Source organism: Mizuhopecten yessoensis, unplaced genomic scaffold, assembly GCF_002113885.1.
Source record: "Mizuhopecten yessoensis strain PY_sf001 unplaced genomic scaffold, ASM211388v2 scaffold5737, whole genome shotgun sequence".
Lineage (NCBI taxonomy): Eukaryota > Metazoa > Mollusca > Bivalvia > Pectinida > Pectinidae > Mizuhopecten > Mizuhopecten yessoensis.
In genome coordinates, this window is record NW_018406198.1 from 500,992 (window position 1) to 524,478 (window position 23,487).

Consider the following 23,487-nt stretch of genomic DNA (forward strand, 5'->3'; position numbering starts at 1 on the left):
CCGTATATGATCTTTTTAATCAAAAATCATTTTTTTACAAATATAATGCTTAATAAACTATGATTGTAAATTTGAGCTCCTTCGTCTGCTAAATGGACATACTTTTGTCGTTAGTGCCGACCTATTTTACTTCGATGATATCAAATTGAAATGGTTGTGACGTTATTGGGGAAAACGTCGTTGTTTGAATAACGTTTTTTCAAAATCTATGTACGTTTTAAATTTGCAAAACAATTTACGTTTTACATTTGCAAAACAAGTATCTGTTAGTTACTACTTTATCATTTACATAATTACTTCCTGCACAAAGGAGCAGGTTTTGTGAAATAAAGTATTTATCAAACACGTAGTATTGAAAGAAAAACAGAATGCGAATATAATTTAGACTCGCTTTTTTAAAATTCACAAGTGCCTCACATGTAATGTGGAAATTCACGTCTTCGCAACGACACTTGTTTTTAAAGATTATTTAAAACATGAGTTGTTGTTGAGGATTAAAATTGACAACATATTAACATTATTGGATCCAAGCTGTCAGTTATGTTATTGAATTGTGTAAAGTATTTACTACCAACTTGTTTCATTTTTATGTTTAATGTATCCTCATACAGAACGAGGATTTGCAGATACAGGTAACTATTATTTTTATTATTTAACCATTGCTATGAAACATCTAAACCAATTTTAGAAGCTTTTTGCATTAGAGTTTAAAGCATAATATATAATTCTATAATTTTAAAGACCAAATATTTTTTGTATTTACATAGTTGCTTTATAAGATAATCCCAAACAATACTTTTCGCTGATACGATTTTTGCATTGGGATGTCTATACCGTCAAAATGACATTTTTATATAATAATATATTTTAATAGTGAATGTTTATATATGTCAATGTAAATATATTTTGATGGGAGCATCCGAATTTCTGAAAACTAATTATTGTTAATGCGAGTATGAGGGTAATATAAAATAATAGTACTTCATTTACTGAAAATGCTTGGTTAAGTACAAAATCGCTTTATATATCTCTACTTATATTCAGATGGAAACGGTTGTTCTTGCTGAAAAAGTGAAGCTGGAGCACGAGGTATATATACATACATACTTATCTACATAGTCTACAGGGTAGTTTACAAACAATATTTGAAAGATGTTCAGACTTATGAGATCAATTCCTTCATTGGCACAAAAATCTTTGAATTGTAGGGAAATCATTACTGTATTTTATTCTTCGATTAAATTCTTTATTTCTATTTTATTTATCCGTTAAAGTGTACCCTGAACGTTTTGCTATATGAAGTTATGAAAATACTTCATATTATACAATAAAAGGCTAAGAAGGTTCGAACGTCGTAGTTGACTCCGGGTCCGAGATATTTTGGCTCAGAGGCGTTCGCCTCGATATGGGTAGCCCACATCTATGACGTCACATGTTAAACGCTGTCAAATCAGCCCTATAGAAATATACCGGGAAGCTTTGACCGTGCGTTCGACATGTGAGTTATTTAGCTACTTTAAATGATATATTCCGTCGTCACTTACTTGTGTTGATACTATTTAAAAACTACATATGTATAAACATTTTTGTTTACAATTTTAATGAAGAAATGAGTTCCCCCTGAGGAGGCAAACGGTGAAAAACTATATGAATATGTGTTTTTCATTTTTACATATTTGGTTAATCTAGTGACTCTAAATAGTATACTCTACCTTATTAAATTGATTTTAGAACATTTGATGAACACCTATATACCACACAAAACGATTGATTAAAAATTGAGTCAAATTAACGTAGGCGCACCGTACCACTTTCTTTGCAATATATGTACATATACGATTGGAATTGACAAAAATGATGTCATACCTGTACACGGGTATATAGGTGTTTCATGGGCCTCCTGCTGTCAGTACTGGACACAGGTGTTTAGTGTTATTTACCTGTACACAAATTTCACACCTTAGTATGCTAAGGGAGTGGATCGAGATGATTTTCAAAAGTGTTTGAATCTCATAATTCAATTATATTTTCGAAATAAATTTCATCACAAAATTAGATTATATAATTCAGTGATCTTATTTAGCATCACATACATAGGTACTGTATTGTATACAATTAAAACGTGTACCTGTTTGTTTATTGATGTTTATTTTAATTGTCTACCTAAAATAAGGAAGACACAATGTCGTCGACTTGTCATTACTAAAATTATTGACATTTAAAAACAGCAGACACCAACGTTGAAGTTATTCTGTAAACATTTTTCACTGATATATTTTCGTATTTTTGGACCGTAGAGTTACGACAGTATCTATCTTTGCAAGATAAATATTCCGGCACAGAAACTGTTGTGCTGTTGAGCAGAGATATATAAAGTGTATACGTCTCTGTGTAGAGTAAAGAAACCTGTTGCGAACTCACTTTTCGGCTAAAATATATTTGATCGATAACATTGAGACTAATTCTGTTTAATTTCCCTCAAACTCGTTCATTCGAGAGAAAACATCCCCTCGGTGCACAGAATCAGGACATGCAATGCTACCAGTCTATGTTGCCCTATATCAGAGTTGTCAGTTTGGTTTCAATTAAACTCACTGTCTGGAAATTCTGGCAAATTTCATATGACTGGATATCATCTACATAATGTTATCTCCGGCATAATCTGATTCCTAAAAAACTATAAAAAAAAAGGTGAATTCGCAATCTGACGCTGTATGACCATGGCTGTTCTCGATATCGCATATTCCTTCGATGGTGACCCCCATAGCCGTTGAACGTGTGACGTCACAGCCAATAGGGGCCAATTCACCGCGAGTTCTGATAATGCTAATTAGTAGAAAAGGTACAGATGAAAATCCCACACTTTACACGTCGATATCTCGGTATCGGGATGACCGATTTTAATGCGGTTTTCGACCTTTTTTGTGTTTGGATCATTTAAGATTAATGATATATTCATTTCTATTTTCATTCAGGGTACACTTTAAACTCGTTTTGCGATTTGCATAAAAAGGACCAATTTTTCGGTTATCTAGTACTAAGACAAATCAAAACAGTTATACGAGTCTTATTATAAGGCCTTTAGTAGCATAGCAATTGATATATCATAAAGTGGCATTAGATGTTCACCACTTCGTAGCCATACTTGCTTTAAAAGATTGTTTAAAAGAAGAGTTTTTGTTGAGGAATAAAATTAACAACATATTGAGCTTATTGGATTCATCCATTATCCAAATGTTTCATCTTGTATGTTTTATATTAAGAGAGACGAACATAATGTCGAGATGACGAAGTTAAAAGAGAAGGTAAATATAGTTACACACAGTTACACGCATGCCACTCTCATACTCTCGCTCAATCTATTATACAAATTAACCCTATTCCTAAAATATACTTATTTTCACATAACATGTATTTTATAGATGTTATTCCATTCCTTACGTATATTCTGACATACCTCTAGTTTTCCGGAGATATACTTATACAGATATATATTTATATTCCCTATATATATTCCAATACACTTTAAAATAAATGGGCAAGGGCTTGCCTACCGCCTCTTTCATTCTCATCCCTAGACTTGATTCTATACATGAAAATAATCTAACACTAAAACTATAGTCCAATGACATTGATCAAACACCTATACAATAGTTATATTTTGTTTGTTTTTTCTCTCAGAAAGTCCACGACGGATCTATCCCAAATTTGTAGGTTTCCCTTGGTCCTGACTGATGGGGTGAACAAAATGGTCAAGAGGTGGCCATCTTAGATTTTGACAATGAGCGTTTGTTTTCACTATTTTTAAGGAAGTACAATTTTTATATGTTGGTTCCCCTTGGTACGTAGTTATGCATGTTTACTTTTGTGCCTGATCTGATAAAAAAAAACTTGTTGACTGGAGGCCATCTTTTTTTGTAGTTAAGGTTTGTTATTGCTTTTCTCAGAAAGTATTTGAGGGATCTTTTTCAAAATTGATATGTAGGATCCCTTTGGTCTGTTGTTGTATTTTGAGTGTGATCATACAATCGCAGTAGGGAGAACTTTACAGATCTTTCTAATATTGCAATGATCGGTTCTATTTCTTTCACATTATGTAATGAATAAGTAAAATGTGAAATGAAAAACTCATTTTGAAGGCTGGTTTTTATACACAACAGTATGAAGTTTAGATTAAGAGTTACCGCAAGGTGCATTTATTGTTCACGTGACTCGATCAAACAGACGAGTGAAAAGGAGAGAAAATATCTAACACCGTAGAACTAATGAAGAATATACAATGGTGGGCGCCAAGATCCCTCTAGGATTTTTAGTCAATAATACTACACTTCATACCAACATTGAAACATTTCTACCTGTATTTTGCATTTAGAATACAGGTATCTGCTATTCCTGAAATCATTAATTGACTGGTCTATTGTTTACATAAATCTTCTCACAAAAAGACAGGTAGTGAAAAACGAACTTAATTTTTGTGAGAAAAAATAACATTATATATGTTTATTTATTTTCAGATGAACGTGGTTGTTGTTGAGAAAGCAAAGTTGAAACTCGAGGTATATAACCTCATATAAGCTTATCTACACAAACTACAGGGAAGTTTAATTACCATATTTTAAAGGTTTAAAAACTGAACAGATTACTTCCTTCATCGTCACAAAAAAAATAAAAAAAATTGGGGGAAATATCACTCTATATTACGAATCTAATTAGTAAAACTAGTATATTTCTAAGGCACATCAAAACAGTAATAGGAGCCTTATTATAAGGCATTCGGTATTATAGCATTTTAAAGATAATATTGAAACCTAAGCATAAGATGTTTTCATTTTAAAATCTCAATTACACTCGTGATAAAGTAGCACTTCTTTGCGACGTAACATTTGCTGTAAAAGATCATTTCATAATAAGCTGCTGATGATCGAATTTTTACTAACAATACATTCAATTTACTGGATAACAATGTTTTACATTAAATACTGATCAATAGAGAGACGAGCTTGATGTGGCGATAAAGAAGCTGAAGGAAAAGGTACATATACTCTCATAAGATTTTCTAATTAATGATTAAATTATTTACAAATATTATAACGTAAATGTGCAAGTTTCATCGAGTCACTGCTATGGAAAAACGATATTCTTACCCAGACAGTTTCGCTGACAGTCTGCCATCTTGGTCACTGTTGATGTCTATTACATGAATTTATAAGATTTTCTTATTAGATGTAAGTGCATGATGTCGAGAACATTTATATTAGTGGAAAATATCTATATATTTTGCAATCAAGGGATTTAATCTATTCTTAGATAATTAGATAAAAAAAAGAATGTATATTTCATGATAGCCTTTGATTAAAATCTTCATATCATTCCATAGAAAATCCTCATGTAAGTACAGTGACCAAAAACGAAACAACAACACAATGTCCTCTCAGGACACTAATGCTAAGTAATGTCATCTATACACTTTTGCTACAACATATGATATTTCCAATGATACTTTATTTTAATGTATGAAGAAATCACATATCAGTTATGTCATTGAATTGTGGAAATTATTTACTACCAACTTGTTTCATTTTCATGTTTTATGTATCCTCATACAGAACAAGGATTTGCAGAGAGAGGTAACTAGTTTTTGTTATCTAACCATTGCTAGGACACATCTAAACCAATTTAGAAGCTTTTTCATTAGAGTTTTGGTTACATTTTCACCAATGTATTGAAATCGAAGCATACTATATCTTTTCTATAATTTCAATCACAAATGTGAAGACGCAATTCTTCTTTGTCTCAATTGCTTTATAAGATAATAAAAAAATACTTTTTGCTGAATTTATATTTTGATGGAAGCATCAGACTCCGAGTTAATCCGAGTTTGAGGGTGAATATCAAATACAAATACTTACTTTACTTTTCTAAATTTGTGGGAGAACAAATACACATTATATATTTCTACTTTTATTCAGAAGGAAGAGGCTGATGTTGAGATCATAAAGCTGAAATTCGAGGTTTATATGCATTCTTATTATTTGTTGATATCATTCCCGACAAATAATTGACCAGAAGTGCATCACGTGTACACCGATAAAAACCGATATTGACTTGGAGCGCGTGATTTTTGTTGAAGGACTTGGTGTTTCTAAAAATAGAGTTAAGACGTGTCTCCAAATGAACGCACCGTCCCGCTTTCGTAGCAACAAAATGGCGGCTAAAATATCCTTCGATAGATTCCCCACCATTGAAGGTGAACAACTTGATGCGCTTCTAGAAGATGTTGATGCATACAATACAAAAGGGTGTACCTCTACTGCTGTAAAAACATGATATTTGACAGCGATAAAAAATGTCGACCTTGTTAAATTGTACATTTTTCAGATTGCTTACATTACTGTTTTGAAAATAATAAAACAATTATAGCCTTTAACTTCTGTCGATTCCTGGATTAATCGACCCGAGGAAAGACGCAGTCCTCGGTTAATATATCTTTTCTCGGGTTCATAAATCCAGGTATCAACCTCAGCCAAAGGCTATAATTGAATAATATGAGCTTGTCTACATATAGTCTACGGGTCAGTTTACAAACAATACATGGAAGGTTTAAAGACTTATGAGATAAATTCCTTCAGCGGCACAAATGACATTGCATTTGGGAGGAAATATCACGCAATTTTACAGATAATTTTATTATTCCATTATTAACATATAAAAAAAGACATGCATATCCTTCGAAATTCTTCGATTGAATTCTTCATTTCTATAATCTATATCAAGAAAACTCGTTTCTATCATGTCATGTTAATGTGTGAATCATTACTAAAAACATGTTTCATTTTTACTCATATATTTTGTCTCCTCCTATAGGACAAGGACTATACTTGTAAGCTGCTTAATGGATACATTTTTTGCAAGACAATATCAAACTGTTTTACACTCCACTGTTAACATCAAATTCAAATGTTCATGAAATTACTGGTGGAAAAGCATCGGATTTTCAATACCATTACTTTTTTAAGTTTTCATTTAAACATTTCTGCCTAATTTTTGGAATTGGTAAATAACGTATCCGTTATTTCAGGAAAACAGAAGTTTTCAACTTTTGTGTTATTTTTTTTTTTTTTTCATTTCTTTCCTCATAAAGAATAAATCTTTTACTACTCTTAAACATATTCACACTGGTATGGATATCGAAGAATCAAGCATTCTGTAATATAAGTGAATGTCTTTATCGTCATTGAAAACCATATTCCTGGAATAGTCTCAGGTCACTACTTGTTTTCTCCCTACCATGATCTCACGTTATTTGAGGCGGGGAGGACAACAGTTAAAATGACATTGATCAAAATGTTTTATCATCCTATGAACACAGGTTTTTTATGATGTTATTTATAACATGTATTCGAATTTGCAGTGGAAATGTAAATTATATTCGAATTCGAGGATTTGTTTATCCAAATCGTTAGACCTTTCCATAATTTATTCAGATTTGAGAGTTAAATCTAAAATAAAACTACCTGCTAAGTATTGAGAAATTTGCCAATATGTTCATTTTGTTTGAAAAAATAAAATTAAAATAAAACATTATTTGCAAATTTCTGAAATTGGATGTCTCTCCTAACTTTTATTGTGGTTGTAATGAAATGAAATTAATAAGCCTAACGTTGAATATCTCTTCTTATATTTAGATAGAAGCGGATAATGTCGAGATAAGGACCTTGAAGCGCGAGGTATAGTATTTCATAAGATTTTCTCAACTCAGCAATATATTTTAACATTTTGATTGTGTTGTATAAGTTTTACTATGTCTCATCAAAACAACTCGAGAAGCAGTTTCATTATGATTTAGGAACATAGAATTGAAACCTTTATATTAAAACCGAAGCACAATGTGTCTGTTTTGTGATTAAACATAAAATAATAAGTTTAAGATCATTTAAAACAAAAGTTTTTGGTAACAAGATATTTAGCTTACTGGATCTCAGTCTAAACATTTTTCTAAATATAGAGAGACGGGTTTGAAGTGGAGATAACGAAGTTGAAGAAAAAGGTATATATAACCTGATATGATCTTCTAATTTATTATTAAAATATTAACAAATATGATAACGCTTAATAGGCTATACTTGTGAGTTCAGGATCCTTCGTCTTTGCGACGTTACGTTAGCTGTAAAAGTTAATTTTATAACAAGGTGCTGATGATCGCAAATTTACAGACAATACATTTCATTTACTGGATCCAAGTGGTATATAAAATATTCCTCACGGTTTAGTTTAATACTGATCTATAGAGAGACGAGCTTGATGAGAAGACAAAGAATCTGAAGAAAAAGGTACATTTTATCTCATATGATCTTCTAATTAATGCTTAAATTATTTGCAAATATCATAACGCTAAATAAGCTATACTTTTGAGTACAAGCTTTTCGTCTTCTTAATGGACATAATTTGTGTTGGAAAATATCAAAATGTTTTACACTCCACTGGTGAAATCAAATTAAAATATTCATGATATTTCTGGCGGAAAAGAATCGTATTTTCAATACTTTTGCTGTTCAAAGTGTAAATTAATGCACTTCCGGCTGAGGTTTGGATTTGTATATCAAGTTTCCGGTATTTCGAGAAAACAAGCGTTTACTTTTGTTTAATTAATTTTTCATTTCTTTCCTCACAAAGAATAAGATTTTTCTGTAAGTCAACCCATTTACACTGGTATGGATATCAAAGAATCACCGTTACAAATAATTGCTTTCCATATTGTAGTTATTTATTATCTTAATATAGTATTCTGTAATATTTATTTACTGAAATGTCTTTATCGTCATTGAAAACCATATTCCTGGAATAGCCTCAGGTCACTACTTGTTTGCTCCCTACCATGAGCTCACGTTATTTGAGGCGGGGTGGATAAAAGTTAAAATGACATTGATCAAAATGTTTACATTATCAGATGAACACAGGTTTTTCTGATGCTGTTTATATTCGAATTTGCAGTGGAAATGTAAATGCTAAAGATTAATAAATTCGGTAATAATGTTTTCAATTTGTTTGAAAAACATTAGAATAAAACATTATATGCAAATTTCTGAAATTGGATATCTCTTCTCACTTTTATCGGGGTTGAAAAATGAAAGAAAATACATAAGCTAAACGTTGCACATCTCTTCTTATATTTAGATAGAAGCGGACAAAGTCGAGATAAGGAACTTGAAGCGCGAGGTATGATATCTTCATATGAGTTTTCAACAAAGCAATATATTCAACAATTTTTATCTGTTGTATAAGTTCTACTTTGTCATATCAAAACAACTCAAAAAACAGTTTTATTGTGATTTAGCAACACGTAATTGTACCTTTTAGATTAAAACCGAAGCATAAGGTGTCTGTTTTCTGTTTTGTAATTTAACATAACAATAATAAGTTAAGGATAATTTAAAACCAAAGTTTTTCATTAAGATTGAAAGTAGCAAGATGTTTTACCAAACTGTATCTGATCATTATCAATAAAATAGAAGACGGGTTTGAAGTGGAGATAACGAAGTTGAAGAAAAGGGTATATATAACTTTATCTGATCTGCATATTAATGTTTAATTATTTAAAATGTATAACTACGTTTGCCAAGCGTACCAGTTAGGCGAAGTTGTTCATTATTCTATAAACACAGGTTTTCCCGATGTTGTTTATATGCAGATTTGCAGTGGAAATGTAAATATTTATTTTGATTGGAGAAATTATTTATCCAAATCATAAGAACATTGATGACATCAAATTAAAATGTTCATGATATTGGGGAAAACATCAATTATTGAATAACGTTAATTTTGTATTCTATATTACAGTATCTACGTTTTACATTTTCAAAACAAGTATCTGTTATTTCATTAGATTATAAATTGACTGCTTTATCTTTTACATAATTCCTTCCTTCACAAAGTAGAAATTTATGTGTAAGAACGTAATAATTAAACGTTGAATTGAAAAAAGCAGGACGTGTTTTAAAATTATGATTTGCTCATTTCTAATTTATATCAAATTAAATTCTAGTTAATGTTATGATTATATAAATGTATGTAAAGAATGTATTGCATTGTGGCACAACATTTGAATAATTTTTAGCATAAAATGATTAGTTTGCATGGATTTTCAGGATGTCCTCGACATTTCCTTTGCGTTATGTCGTCTATAAGGCCACGTTTTAAACATTTTTTGAAACTTTGGTAACAAAGCATTGTGACCATTTGAACTTTATTTTAGACGATCGAAGATTATTTTCGAGAAAACATGAACTTTACAGGATCCAAGTATTATTCAAATGTCTCACATGTTATGTGAAAGTTCACGTCTTCGCAAAAACACTTGTTTTTAAAGAAGATTTAAAACATGAGTTTTTGTTGAGGATTAAAATTGACAATATTCAGCTTATTGGATCTGAACATTATCTAAATATTTCATCTTGTATGTCTTCTATATAGAGAGGCGAACATAATGTCGAGATAACGAAGTCGAGAGAGAAGGTAACTTCTTATGATTTTCTAATAAGATTAATTCTTATAGCACTTCGAAAAATAGTAGGTGAGAGTTCAAGTCCGTTGAAAAACATGAACTTATTTCATAGCTTCAGCGGTAAGATCTTCTTCAATTTCTCATATCACTAGGACATCGTCATGTTTTAGCCCACCACCATCAATTGGTACAAATCTGATCTTTTCAAATCATCCCTCATCCGTGCTCCGTCCATCCGTCGTCAGTCGTCCGCCTAAAAACAATACTTGCTATCACTATTTCTCAGAAAGTACTTGAGGCAGCTTTATCTAATTTGAAATATAGGTTCCCTATTGGTCCCTAGTTGTGCATGTTCACTTTTTAGACTGATCGGATAAACGAAACAACTCACAGGCGGCCATCTTGTATTTTGACAGTTTGTTATCTCTATTTCTAATAAACAACTGTATGGATCTTTCCGAAAATTTACATTAATGTTTCCCGGAGTCTGTTGTTGTGCATGTTGACTTTTGAAACTGATCGGATAAAGAATGGCTGACTTACGGACATCTTGGTTTTTGACAGTTAACAAAATGGTCAGCAGACGACGATATGTGATTTTTACAGTCAATGTTTGTTATCACTATTTCTCAGGAAATACTTGAGGGATGTAGGTTCCCCATGGTCCTTAGTTGTGCATGTTTTATTTTGAGTGTGATCATGGAAACAAGATAGCCACAGGAAAAAAATAAACAGTTATTTCTCATATTGCAATAATCAGTTATGTTTCTTTCACAGTAAGTACTGTACTAGTTAATATGTTTATATATTCCACATCATAAAAAAGGCCCTTTAATAAAAATGAACTTGATACTTTTAATAAACACATCTACACTTGAATTAATGTCTTTATTGATATTTAACATTTCAAATTAATAATTATTATTGTGATTTAAAGAGTATTCCATATCATTTTCTGCATTGTTGAATGACATTTTGGTCTAATTTTATTCATAATCGTATTATGACAAGTTCGTCTAATAGTGTTATTTGGAGCAAAATGTAAATATATTCCGATGAAAGCATTAGACTCATGAGAACTAATGATGGTTAATCCGAGTTTGAGGGTAATATAAAACGAAAATACTTATTTTACTGAAAAAACTCATAAATGTGTATAAGTAAAAATTAACATGAAATATCTCTACATATATTCAGAAGGAAGAGGCTGATGTTGAGAACACGAAGCTGAAACACGAGGTATATATACATACGTATGAGCTTATCTACATAGTCTTCAGGGCAGTTTTCAAACGATAATTGAAAGGTTTAAAGCTAAATTCCTTCCCCGGCACCACAGACGATGCATTTTGGGGATATCACTCTATTTGACAGATATTTTCATTATTCCATTTGTAATCAGATAAAAAGACATGTATATTTAACGAAATTCTACGATCAAATTCTTTATTTCTATAGTCTATACGAAGAAACCTCGTGTCTATCATGTCATGCTATTGGTTGAATCATTACTAAAGACATGTTTCATTTCTATTTATATATTTTGTTTCCTCCCATAGGACAAGGATTTGAGTCAAATTATTTTTCTGTTACCTTACTACTGCTAAGGTTCACCTAAACATATTGAAACGAAAGCATCAAATGCTTTCTTATTATAATTTCAAATACACACGTGATAAAGTAGCACTTCTTTGCGACGTTAAATTTGCTGTAAAAGATAATTTCATAATAAGCTGCTGATGATCGATTTTTTTCTAACAATACATTTAATTTACTGGATCCCAGTCCATAGAAACTGAAGGAAAAGGTAAATATATTAAAAGATGTTCTAATTAATGATTAAATTATTTACAAATATAATAACGTAAATGTGCAAGTTTCATCGAGTCACTGCTATGCAAAAACGATGGTCTTACCCAGACAGTTTCCCGGAAATTCTTCCAGCTTGGTCACTGGTGTCGTAAGTGATATGGGAGTTACTTCCCCCTTGTTCACCACTGCCCTTGTTCACCACTGTTGTGAACAATGTGTCGTAAACCTGGCTGAGCCGGTAAGCCCCCATGGTCTCTGTTCATAACGGCGCACAGTCTGTTACATGATTTGCATAAGGACATCGTTTTTACATAGCATTGAATCGATGAAATTTGCACACATACCTAAGAGTCCTGCTAAATGAACCTTTTCAGAGAAATATGATATCGCTTAATAAGTTCAAGCTCCTTCGTCTTCTAAGTAAACATATTTTTTGTTGGAAAATATAAAACTGTTTAACACTCCTCTGTTCACATCAAATTAAAATGTTCATGAAATAACTTGCGGAAAAGCATCGCATTTTCAATACCATTACTTTTCAAAGTGTCATTTAAAATACCTCTGCCTGAGTTTTGAATTTGCAAAAAAGTAACCGTTATTTTACGAAAACAGAAGAAAGACTTGCATGAACATCAAAGAATCTCCGTTACATATCTTTGCTTTCCAGATTGTAGTTATTCACACCGTAATATTTATTTACTGAAATGTCTGTATCGTCATTGAAAACGATATCCCTGTAATAGCCTCATGTCACAAAATTGCTTTTCCCTCCCATTATCTCACCATATTTGAGGCGGGAGGACAAAAGTTAAAATGACCTTGATCAAAATGTTTTCATTATCCTATGAACACAAGTCTTTCTGATGTTGTTTATATTCGAATTTTGCAGGGGAAATGTAAAGTTAAATTCATATTCAGGAATGTTTGTATCCAACTCGTAAGAACACAATTTAGCCGAATTGAGAGTTGAATCTAAAACAAACTACTTGCTTAAAATTGAGGTATTTGTCAACAATGTTTTAATTTTGTTTGAAAAAAATATAATGAAAACATTGTTTGCAAATATTTCTCCTCACTTTTATTGTGGTTGAAATGAAAGAAAATGAAATAAACATAACGTCAATACCATAGAAAATATCAACCTATTTTACACTCCACTGATGACATCAAATTAAAATTTTCATGATATTATTGGATAAACCATCATATTTTCAATACCTTTACTTTGCAACAAATTGCGTTATATATCTCTACTTATATTCAGATGGAAGTGGCTGTTGTTGAGAACTCGAAGCTGAAATATGAGGTATATATACATACATTTGAGCTGATCTACATAGTCTACATGGCAGTTTACAAACGGAAGTGATCAATTCTTTCATCGGTACAAAAGATATTGCCAGGGGGAGGGGGGGGGGGGCACTCTATTGTACGGATATTTTAATTTTATTACAGAATTCTTTATTTCTATATTCTATATCAAGAAAATTCGTTCATTCAAAACTGCTTATGATCGAAATTTTACTGACAAAACATTTATAAAAACTGGATCCAGGTTTTATAAAGCAAATGTCTCACGTTTTACATTTATTACTTTTGTATAGAGAGACGAGCTTGAAGTGGCGATAAGGAAGCTGGAAGAAAGGGTATAAATAATGTTATATGATCTTCTAATTAATGATTAAACTATTAATAAGCAATACTTGTGAGTTCAAGTTTCTTCGTCTGCTTAATGGACATAATTTTTATTGGAAAATAGTTAACTATTTTACACTCCACTGGTGATTACAAATTAAAATATTCATAATATAACTGGGAAAGCATCGTATTTCAAATACCATTACTTTTTAAAGTCTTCATTAAAACACTTCTGTCTGCATTTTTGATTTGGAAAAAAAGGATCGGTTACTTCAGGAAAACAGAAGATGACTTTTGTATTGTTTTTTGTTTTCATTTTCTCCCTCATAAAGAATAAGTCTTTTACTACTCTTTAACACATTCATACTGGTATAGATATCAAAGAATCTACGTTACGTATATTTGCTTTCCAGATTGTACTTATTAATAATATTTGTAAAAATATTCTTTAATATGTATTTACTGAACGTCTGTATCGTCATTTAAGGTGATATCTTGAATTGCCTAAGGTCGCTTATTTGTTTACTCCGTACCCTTATCTCCCGATATGTGAGGCGGGAAAGAAATATTTATTTTAACCGTTAAATTGACCAGATGCATAACATGGTTTTTTTAATTAAGATAAAATAATCAGTTGAAGGTATTTAAAACAAAGCTTTCGATGAAGAATGAGAGTAACAATATATTTGAATTGCTGGATTTAAAAAAAATCAGATATAGGGGAAGAGTTTGATGTTGAGATAACGAAAATGAAGGAAAGGATACATATAACCGTATATGATCTTTTTAAACTATGATCAAATTCTTTATAAACATATAACGCTTAATAAGCTATACTTGTGAGTTTGAGCTCCTTCGTCTGCTAAATGGACATAATTTTGTCGTTAATGCCGACCTGTTTAACATTGATTACATCAAATTGATGGTCCTGATAATATTGTGGAAAACGTCGTTGTTTGAATAACGTTATTTTCAAACATGTTACGGCATCTAGGTTTTACATTTGCAAAACAAGTATCTGTTATTTCATGAAATTATAAAGTTAATGCTTTATTAATGACATAATTACTTCCTGCACAAAGGAGCAGGTTTTGTGTAAGAACGTATTTATTAAATACGTAGTATTAAATAAACCAGAATGCGATTTAAAAGTCAGACTCGCTTCTTTTAAATCAATATATGGATTAAATCCTGGTTAATGTTATGCTTAAGAAATGTATGTAAGGAAATGTGTTGCATGGCGGCCAAAGGCCGATTTAATCATGTTGAACATAAATGAATGAATTTGCATGAAATAAACATCAAAACAATGTTTATATTTCAAACAGAACAAATTTTTGATTGCAGTGCCATCTTCATTGTTTTTTAGGATGTCCTTGACCATTCCTTTGCTTTATGTTTTTTGCTAGGCCACGTCTTTAAACATTTTTTGAAGCTTTCGTAACAAAACTTTTTAACCATTACAACTATTTGATGAAGATTGAAGATAACTTTTGAGACGAAATTAACTTAACTGGATCCAAACATTTACCAAGTGCCTCACATGCAATGTGAGAGTTCACGTCTTCGCAACGACACTTGTTTTTAGCGATGACTTAAATATGAGTTTTTGTTGAGGATTAAAATTGAATTGACAATATATTAACTTTATTGGATCCAAGCATTATCCAAATTTTTCGTTTTGTATATCTTATATATAGAGAGGTGAACATATTATCGAGATTACGAAGTCAAGAGAGAAGGTAAATATAACCTCTTATTAATTTCTTAAAATATCACTAGAAAATCGTGGTTTTTTCAACAATATTACATTTCAAATCAAAATTGAAACATTTCTACCTATATTTTGCATATGGAAAACAGGTACATGTTAATCCTGAAATTATAAATTTAATGGTCTTTTATTTTCATAAATTCTACCTCATAAAATGACCAGGGAGCGAAAATGGAAATATATATCCGAATAGGAAGTTTTTCTAAAATAAAGGTACTACCGGAAGATCAAAAAGTTTACTGGCAATACTTTACCTTTGGTTTGATACAACTTTAAAGAAATATAAATGAGCAAACTGTATTTTCAGGGTTTGTCGTGAGAATAATTTTCTCATCGCGAGCACGTGAATAAAATCGAGAGGCCACAGCAGGTGGACTCGATATTTTACCTACGTGCGAGCGATGAGAAAATTGTTCTCAGACCAACCCTGAAAATACTGTATGATGAAATGATGAACTGTTTATCATCTATATACTACTACTTTATTTATTTCTCCATTTAAAAATGTCAACTTAATACCGTATTTTTCAAATGGTTTTAAGCTCAATGGTCATCGATCGCAAATCATCGGCCTGTTAAAACGTAAACAAATAGAAGATTTGTGCGGATGAGAACAATTAACTTATGTAGATTTATTTTTTTTAAACATTCTTATTATTGTTGGTTTTTCTTTATGCACAGTTACGCTTATAAAAGTGTATTGGTTTGTTTATTATACAATAATTTCCTACTCGGATTACCTTGGTTACGGGTACCACTTCCGGTTTATGACGTCGCCTGGCACGAGAAGACATTCTTTCTTGAGAAAATACGTTCCCAAATGCCTAGAAATGGGAAAATCAGACCGTTTTCAAGTTGTTCTCAAGTCGTTCTCAACTTCTAGTTTTCGCATACCGACAACCCATGCTAACGATTTTATCATGCCACCGGTATGTGGTATAAAGTAGTATATAGGTGATAATAATAATGATAATAATGAAACCCTCATGTTCTATATCTCTACATATCTTTTGATGTAAGAGAATGATTTCGAAGAACATTTATTTTAGCGGAAATATATCAATGTATTTTGCAATAAAGGGTTTTATTTGTAATGAGATAAAGAAAAGAGGAATGCATATTTAACGATAGTCTTCGATTATAATCTTCATATCATTCCATATTAACTCCTCAAGCAAGTATATTGTACCTTTGTGACCGATAACAAAGCAATAATACAACGTCCTCTCAGGGCACTAAGGCTAAATAATGCCAGCCATACGCTATTGCTACAAAATATTATATTTCCAATGATACTGTATTTAATGTATGAAGAAAACACACGTCTGTCATGTCATGGAATTGTGTTAATTATTTACTACCGACATATTTAATTTTCATGTTTTATGTATCCTTATACAGAACAAGGATTTTCAGAGACAGGTAACTATTTATTATGTTATCTTATCATTGCAAGGACACATCTAAACCTATTTTAGAAGCTTTTTCATTAGAGTTTTGGTTACATGGCAATTTCACCAATGTATTTGAATCGAAGCATACTATATCTTTTCTATAATTGCAATCACAAATGTGAACACGCAATTTTTCTTTGTCTCAATTGCTTAATAAGATAATAAAAAAACACCTTTTTGTTGAATTTCTATCTTGATGGAAGCATCTGATTCAGAGTTTATATGAGTTTGAGGGTGAATATCAAATACAAATACTTACTTTACTGAAAATACTCATAAAGTTGTGGGAGAACAAATAAACATTATATATTTCTATTTTTATTCAGAAGGAAGAGGCTGATGATGAGATCAAAAAGCTGAAACTCGAGGTTTTTATGCATTCACATTATTTTTTTTATATTATTCCCGACACGTGATTGGCCAGAAGTGCATCACGTGTCCACTGATAAAAATTGATATTGACTTGGAGCGCGTGATTTTTGTTGAAAGACTGTGTGTTTCTAAAAATAGAGTTACTCCAAATGAACGCACCGTCCCGCATTCGTAGCAACAAAATGGCGGCTAAAATATCCTTCGATAGATTCACCATCATTGAAGGTGAACAACTTGATTTGCTTCTGGAAGATGTTGATGCATACAATACAAAAGGGTGTACCTCTACTGCTGTAAAAACATTCAGGGACTATTTGACAGCGATAAAAAAAAAGGTCGACTTGTTAAATTGTACATTTTTCAGATTGCTTACATTACTGTTTTAAAAATAATAAATTAATTGTAGCCTTTAACTTCTGTCGATTCCTGGATATATTGACCCGAGGAAAGACGCAGTTCTCGGTCAATATATCTTTTCTCGGGTCATAAATCCAGGTATCAACCTCAGCCAAAGGCTATAATTGAATATTATGAGCTTGTCTACATATTGTCTACGGGTCAGTTTACAAACAATACATGAAAGGTGTAAAGACTTATGAGATAAATTCCTTCATCGGCACAAAAGACATTGCATTTGAGAGGCAATATCACGCAATTTTACAGACGATTTTATTATTCCATTATTAACAGATAAAAAGACATGTATATTCTTCGAAATTTTTCGATTGAATTTTTCAATTCTATATTCTATATCAAGAAAACTCGTTTCTATCATGTCATGTTATTGTGTGAATCATTACTAAAAACATGTTTCATTTTTATCTATATATTTTGTTTCCTCCTATAGGACAATGACTATTTTTTTCTGGTATCTTAATTACTACTACACTCGTGATAAAGTAGCACTTACATTCGCTTTAAAAGGTGATTTCAAACGAAACTGCTGTTGTTCGAAATTTTATTACTGTAAAAACAAATACCTCACGTTTTACATTTAATACTTATCTATAGAGAGACGAGCTTGATGTGGCGTTAAAGAAGCTGAAGGAAAAGGTACATATACCCCTATGCGATTTTCGAATTGATGATTTAAATATATACAAAAATAATAACGTAAATGTGCAAGTTTTATCGAGTCACTTTGTGTAAAAACGATGTTCGTACCCAGACAGTTTTGTTCACTGGTGACGTGAGTGCTGTGAGAGTTACTTTTCCCCTTTTTTTCACCACTGTGCTGAACAAGATGGCGTATACCTGGCTGGGCCTGTAAGCCCCCTGGTCTCTGTTCATAATGGGCCCCTGTTTTCTGATCTGGATGACCTCCTTCACTCGTTGAACCTGCTCCCTGTTACATGATTTTCCTAAGAACATAGAATTACATAACATGCAGTGACTCGATGAAACTTGCTCATATAGTCCTGCTAAATTAACCTTTTTCAGAGTAATATGATATCGCTTAATAAGCTATACTTGTAAGTTCAAGCTCCTTCGTCTTCTTAATGGACATAATTTTTTATTGGAAAATATCAAGATGTTTAACACTCCAATGATGACATCATATTAAAATATTACCACCACATAAATTAATCGGAAGGTCTATTAATAAAAAGCAATTGGCATAAACTGGAACTAATTAAACCTAAAGATAAGCTTCCAATTTTTAGCTTCTCGTACAATCGCGTCATTATCATCATGTTTTATATTTCAAGTTTTTTAAATTGGAAACACATAAATCTATGATCAGAAATGGAAATGTTTGTTCATATTCAAAATTCTAAGGTCATGATGCTAAATATACTGTATTTTTGTGTATTGCATTTTGAAATAGTGCAATTGTCTCCTTTGTTACTTAAGCTGGAAAAAAAAAACCATTTTTCTTTTTAGATTGGTAGCTTGTCTTATACTATTTTCAATTTTATTTTTGCCAAAAAGCTTCAATGGTCATATGTTTTCATAAAGTTTTCAAAAATTCTAATTAATGGGAATATATTAAAAGTACAAGGATTAAATGTGGAAACAAACGGAATTATAATGCATTAGTCTCCACACATTCTGAATACGGGAAATATTTCCTTTGTACAATTTATTTCGGATAGTTCATAGCTCTTGATAAGTCACTTCCAAATGTTCTTCCACATTTATATCTTCCACAATAGTGACTCTTATATTATTGCAAAGAAAAATGTCGCACGGTGATTGGTCGAATTGCCAAGGTACCTGAAGCTATGTTAGTATCCTTGCCGGGGTACATAAGAGCACGCGCGCCTGTTGTAAGGGAGATAACTCGCAGATTCGAATCGAACACACCGGAGAACGTTCGTCTGCTAATGTCATCAATGAACAAAATTGCGAAACGGTTTGCAAGCCACACGGAGAGTGAAATTGAGACAAAACGGGCGTCACTTATACCTACAAACATAAAGAAAAGTAACAATTCAGCAAGCAAAACCTTCAGAGCATACTTAAGCGAAAAGGAGCAAGACACAGATTTTGAGGACTTCTCGAAGCCAAGATTAGACGAGGCATTGGGTCATTTTCATCTCGGTGCAAGGAAACAGGATGGGAGTCTTTACAAGACGACAACGCTTGAACAATGCTTTGCAGTACGACAAATTCGTTATACAGGTCTTTGTCAGGGTACATGGTCTCATGTTCGCTGTCAGGACCTTATGTACCCTTCGCCTTCGGCTCAATAGAAATATAAACAGCCGTGCGAATCCGCCGGATTTTAAATAACCTAAAACCAAATATGCGATTCCCTGTAGTTCCGCTTTTTGATTTTATTTGTTAGTGATTACGGCGACACGACCACGCATTGTCAGCAAGCCTACTGCCTTTTCTAGTACCATATCATCGAAAGTTTCTGTGCATTATCATGTTGAAATCTGAGAATCCAAACAGATTTAAGTGAATTAATAAAACATTAATTATTTCTGATCTTTTATAACTATATCTCTTTTTATCTTGTCTACCTTCCTATTACATTGCAAATGGTATAAAATACGAATATAATTTTCTGTTTTAGCATGCAGAAAAAATTAACAAGAAGGACAAAGAGGTATACATATATTTATTTTTATTTTCTATATACAAAAACTGGTATTAATCTCTATCGATCGATTTATCATATTCAAACGAATCTTGTCAATGCAATAAAAGTACGAATATCATTTTCTGTGTAGCGTGAAGAGATAAAGTACAAGAAAAGACATGGAGGTATACATACATATCTATCATCAAATGACGTTCAAACATGTCTTCAATTTTTTTCTTATCTGTAATATCAGTGCAGTTCGGACTCATGTATATAAATATATATTTCGATCCATCATTACCTGATTTGCCACTAGAATGATGTCGAGGTTATCGGATAAATATTTTCCCGTGATCCGAAACAGGCTTTGTTTTTCTCGAATTAATTAAAATTCAAAAATGTCTTCTTATTTATGGAGGTTTTGTCTACGTCTTTCTCATTGGAATTGTTTTATATTTTTTGTAGATTTGTCATATAAAAAAAGTAATGCGGTCGCACATGCGAATACAGAACTTCGAATTATCATTACTTTACCAAGGGCATTTGTAACAGATACAGGATATCAAAAGAGTTTCTAAGATTAAAGGCAGCCACACTATTCTCTATTAGAGTCAATAAGAAATCAAAGTTTCAAGTTCAGACAAGAAAAGAAATGGCTAAGCAAAACGGGCTAGTTTGGCTTCTTTTTTGTTTTTATAGCTATTTTAGTTATGATTAAACAATAGGTCCTTCGGGCCAGATGAGCAAAAAAAAAAAAAAAATACTCTTTGTATTCGATTTTTTAATTTCAGTATATGGACGAGATCAAAGACAACCGCGATGTAAGTAAAATGACACTAAAATATATTTTATGTAATTTGTTCTAACGTGTTTGAGATGTGCACGTGTAGTTGGTATGTAGGTCGTGAATATCCTTAGGATATTCTCAATCATGTCATTGATTCAAGACAACTGTACATAAAGCTTATATTCATTAATTCACAAAATGTGATATGCAGTGTCAACACATTATAAATACTCTTGTGATGAAAACGCTCTTAACTGACTGAAGTTGATGGAATGTGTTAAACGATACATTTTAGAAAGAAAAAGAAAAAAAAGATGAAAGAAAGATTCCCAAGAAACACATTTAAACAGAAATAATGGAAGGGTCAAAGGGGACACAAATGAAAATTTACCAACTTCGATATATTTTAAATTTCCGATGCAATCAATGTTAAACTTGTATACATTCCTAAAACATATGTTGAATAGCTTATACAATAGATAAGTGTGACATCATGACCGGTGTCAAGAGTGGTGAAAGGCGCTTTCATTACAGGTATCACATGTGTTGACAGAAGACATAACGACAGGTTCAACAAGTGGTGAAATAGACATCATGACAGGTGTCACATTTGGTGACAGTACACATCATGACAGGTGTAACATTTGGTGACAGGTGACATCATGACAGGTGTCACATTTGGCGACTGGTGACATCATGACAGGTGTCACATTTAGTGACAGGTGACATCATGAAAGGTGTCACATGTGGTGATAGTAGACATCGTGATAGGTGTCACATTTGGTGACAGGAGACATCACGAAAGGTGTCACATTTGGTGACAGGTGACATCATGACAGGCGTAACATTTGGTGACAGGTGACATCATGACAGGTGTTACATTTAGTGACAGGTGACATCATGAAAGGTGTCACATGTGGTGATAGTAGACATCGTGACAGGTGTCACATTTGGTGACAGTAGACATCACGACAGGTGTCACACTTGGTGACAGGTGACATCATGACCAGCGTAACATTTGGTGGCAGGTGACATCATGACAGGTGTTACATTCGGTGACAGGTGATGCATAAAGGATGTCACTTGAATTGATTGGAGACAACATGACAGGAGTCACGTTTGGTGACAGGAGATTGGAGATATCATTGCAGTGGTACAACGCTTATCCTTCTTTTATCCTTTATCAGCTTCCAGAGAACAAAGGTTCTTCTTCGACGTTTATGGTGCTGGTGATGTCTGCTCTGTTGTTTTTAATTTCTTCATTGACACGATTGTATATGTTGTTGCTTGTATTATGCTTTAATGGGGCAGCAGTAGTTTGCAGGTCTTATTTGCTAAATTTGTGATAATATTTATATTTGAATGCACCATTTTTTCAGAATATTGCAAATCTCGAACAGCTATTGGAAGTAAGTATATGTTTTATTTTGTTTGTTACTAGTCGTTTGATAATACAAAAACTAAAAGAGGGGGTGTCCAACATTTCCCCTCCTTTGATTTCAATTTTCTTTTGGTGAGGTAGGGACTTAAACCTTCTGACAACAAAAACACCAACTTAAATTTCAAAATTGGTTAGTCGAATGTTGTCCAACTAATATTGCATCGAAGGATCATTTTTAACGCAACCAAAACTAGAGATCATATGCTACAGTATAAATGTAAAATATATCTTACTTTGGTGAGTTATCAGATATTTACAGACAAATCAACAGCGGAAGCCATCTCAAGCTATGTTTTTTTCAAACAAAAAATGTGTTCATCGTAGAATAAAAGAATATTATAACTTTTGTATATCAAAATATTTTGATTAAAAACATCAATCCAAAATATGTGGAGGAGCATATTCAAAGAAGGGATGTAATAACCATATAGTATATACATCATAATTCATGGCTATGTGAACAGTCTAATAATTATGACTGAAAACTAACAGAGAAGAAGAAACATTTTGTTCCAGTTTAGATGGAATAATTATCTTATCAACAAATGTTTTAAAAAGATTCGCTTATTCCTTTTCAAGATGGCCACCAAAACATTCATTCTACTGCATAATCAGTTGTCAGATCCCCAGACAATTTTCTTGCAATTGCAATGGAATTCAGAGATTGTATGTTT

General features: G+C 32.1%; 1 protein-coding gene across 1 annotated transcript in view; it reads left to right on the plus strand.

Annotated features, from left to right (window-relative positions):
- LOC110451042 (myosin-9-like) overlaps positions 1 to 23,487 on the plus strand; it is a 60,127-nt gene that overhangs the window by 24,011 nt on the left and 12,629 nt on the right. Inside the window, exons 13-33 of the mRNA XM_021498889.1 lie at positions 612 to 632; positions 1,045 to 1,089; positions 3,264 to 3,305; positions 4,515 to 4,556; positions 4,991 to 5,032; positions 5,607 to 5,627; positions 5,970 to 6,011; positions 7,686 to 7,727; positions 8,006 to 8,047; positions 9,175 to 9,216; positions 10,471 to 10,512; positions 11,699 to 11,740; positions 13,578 to 13,619; positions 13,918 to 13,959; positions 15,652 to 15,693; positions 17,127 to 17,147; positions 17,506 to 17,547; positions 18,563 to 18,604; positions 20,577 to 20,609; positions 21,377 to 21,406; positions 22,752 to 22,781. Coding sequence (XP_021354564.1) covers positions 612 to 632; positions 1,045 to 1,089; positions 3,264 to 3,305; positions 4,515 to 4,556; positions 4,991 to 5,032; positions 5,607 to 5,627; positions 5,970 to 6,011; positions 7,686 to 7,727; positions 8,006 to 8,047; positions 9,175 to 9,216; positions 10,471 to 10,512; positions 11,699 to 11,740; positions 13,578 to 13,619; positions 13,918 to 13,959; positions 15,652 to 15,693; positions 17,127 to 17,147; positions 17,506 to 17,547; positions 18,563 to 18,604; positions 20,577 to 20,609; positions 21,377 to 21,406; positions 22,752 to 22,781 — 789 coding nt within the window. The remainder of the gene's footprint in view (positions 1 to 611; positions 633 to 1,044; positions 1,090 to 3,263; positions 3,306 to 4,514; positions 4,557 to 4,990; positions 5,033 to 5,606; positions 5,628 to 5,969; positions 6,012 to 7,685; positions 7,728 to 8,005; positions 8,048 to 9,174; positions 9,217 to 10,470; positions 10,513 to 11,698; positions 11,741 to 13,577; positions 13,620 to 13,917; positions 13,960 to 15,651; positions 15,694 to 17,126; positions 17,148 to 17,505; positions 17,548 to 18,562; positions 18,605 to 20,576; positions 20,610 to 21,376; positions 21,407 to 22,751; positions 22,782 to 23,487) is intronic.